The 2,459-nt window shown below is 32.1% G+C and overlaps 1 protein-coding gene across 1 annotated transcript in view; it reads right to left on the bottom strand.

The window, feature by feature from the left end:
• LOC106870407 (venom phosphodiesterase 2) overlaps positions 1-558 on the bottom strand; it is a 93,319-nt gene extending 92,761 nt beyond the window's left edge. The window contains exon 1 of the mRNA XM_052976061.1: positions 136-558. Coding sequence (XP_052832021.1) covers positions 136-159 — 24 coding nt within the window. The 5' untranslated portion in view covers positions 160-558. The remainder of the gene's footprint in view (positions 1-135) is intronic.
• Between the last annotated feature and the right edge of the window lie 1,901 nt (positions 559-2,459).

Below are 2,459 nucleotides of genomic sequence, written 5' to 3'. Positions count from 1 at the left end.
AAATAAAAGTGTTTTAATGAGTACTCAGAATATCCCATTATGTCTTTTTATCGTGCTACTGACAAACAAATTTCTATAGAATTACAAATCATCCTGTATGAGAATAAAAGAATAAACTAAAATAATACAACTTACCTTCACATTAAATTTATATCCCATTATGGTTTCAAAGCAGTTTCATATGGCTTTTTTCTCTTCTAATTTCCTTTTCTACCAGCCAAAATGTTAAAAAAACACATTTGACGGAAAATAGGGTCAGTTTTTTTTTCTTTTTTTTTTCACAGAATGGGTGTGGCAGTTTGAATTTAATTACAGTGTGTGGGCCGTTACATTACTATTTTGTCGACTCTTGAGGGTATGATAAAGAGAACTTGCTGTTTTAGTTTCGAGAGAATGTCAATATTTACATAGATATATCGTTCACAAACGGGTCTATCAAGGCGGACTGTTTGAATTGATTTAAAGCTAAATGTGCGTATGTGTAAACCTAAAGTGTACACACACAGATCTGTTTGCTATTGAAAGTTATATTTGAATAGATGATAAGAAACGGGATATATATGAATGCGTGTGACCTTTCCATAAGAAGGGTTTTGACGATAAGCTATATTATCGCCTATAATTCGTATGTTATTTCTGCCAAGATAATAATCACAACGATTTCTTTTATAGTAGTAGTAGTAGTAGTAGTAGTAGTAGTAGTAATAATAATAATAATAATAATAATGATAATGATAATGGTTTCAAATTTTGCTACAAGAGTAGCAATTTTGGGGAAGGGAATGAGTCGATTACATCGACCCTGGTGTTCAAGTGGTACTTATTTTATCGATTCCGAAGAGATGAAAGCCAAAGTTGACCTCGGCAGAATTTGAACTGAGAACATTACAACGGGTGAAATACCGCTAAGCATTTTGTCCAGCGTACTAACCATTCTGCCAGTTCTTTGTCTTAATAATAATAATAATAATAATAATAATAATAATAATAATAATAATAATAAAGAAGAAGAAACAACAAAAGCTATAAAACAAATGAAATCCAAACTAAAACTAGAACAGCAATGGACCATGATAAAATGATGGCAAGAAAGGCCCCTTCATGGCAAATACTGAGCTAAACTAAATGCAAAAGAAATAGACAGAGAAAAATCCCAGCAATGGTTGAGAAGCTCAGGACTCAAAGCAGAAACTGAAGAATTTTTAATTGCAGCACAAGACCAAAGCCTCCCCACCAGAAATTACCAAAAACATATTATGAAAAGAAACATAACAAGTAACTGCAGAATATGTGGAGATGGACAAGAAACAATAAATCATATTATCTCTGGCTGCCCAGTCCTGGCTAAGAAGGAATATATTCACAGACACAATTTCTTTATTAGGCATAAAGCCCTAAACACAGATGCGGACACCACAAGGACAGACAAGACTACAGTGGAGACAAAAAACATAAAACGAATGTAAATGAGATGAAATTATATAATAATGAAAAAAATGAAAATGGCCACATGGGCCCCACTCCCATGCAGTACCATTTGAACCATTATATGTACTATCTACAAATGTTCTTTTTTCCCTACTTTATCACCATTATTTTCCTAAAAAAAACCCATCATGAATGGGTTGACAATTAAATAAAATATTCAAATAAGTTACGCCATTCAATACTGATCAGCCATCTTTCAGCCAAATTATTTCATTATTGCTAAGCTTGACTGTAAATAAATTTTAGATTTTTTTGATATATGAAAATAAAGTGATAACTGCCATATTTTGTAACATAAGTAGTTAAATGTTTTTTTTATTTACTAAAATTTTTAACAAATGTAAAGAAAGCAGGTAAATAAATTAAATGTTTGATAATAGTAAAGTAATCAAATGTATTCTTTGTTTTATATTTGACGAAAAATATTTTACTTTACTTTTAATTTTCATTTAGTTAACTGTTTGTCATTTCATTTTACTGTCAGGTAAATCTAAGTTTCCCTCAAATAAATGCAGAAATAAATAAAAATGAATCTCTATTTCAAAAATCTTAAAACAATTTTTCTTTGATACGTGGGAATTTAGGATAAAGCATCAGATTGCTTTTATTGAATTTTATATTTAGCTGCAATATTGCAAGCTCTTTTCTTTACTTCTTGGGTGAAAGATGGCTGATCAGTTTTGAATAGCATGGCTTATTTGAATATGTTATTTAATTGGCAAATCGTTCAAATTTTATTTTTTTAATTTTTTCCTTTTTAAAGCTCATGGACCTGGTTTCCCGGTTTCTATGACGTATGTGTTCCCCCCAGCTGGACGAGACGCCAGTCCATCGCAGCATTACTCAAGAAACAGGAAGAAAGAGTGAGAGAAAGTTGGGATGAAAGAGTACAACAGGGGTCGCCACCACCCCCTCCTGGGGCCTCATGGAGCTTTAGGTGTTTGCGCTCAATAAACACACGCAACACCAGG

Source organism: Octopus bimaculoides, chromosome 23, assembly GCF_001194135.2.
Source record: "Octopus bimaculoides isolate UCB-OBI-ISO-001 chromosome 23, ASM119413v2, whole genome shotgun sequence".
In the NCBI taxonomy this organism is placed as follows: domain Eukaryota; kingdom Metazoa; phylum Mollusca; class Cephalopoda; order Octopoda; family Octopodidae; genus Octopus; species Octopus bimaculoides.
This window is presented reverse-complemented; position numbering and strand designations above follow the sequence as displayed.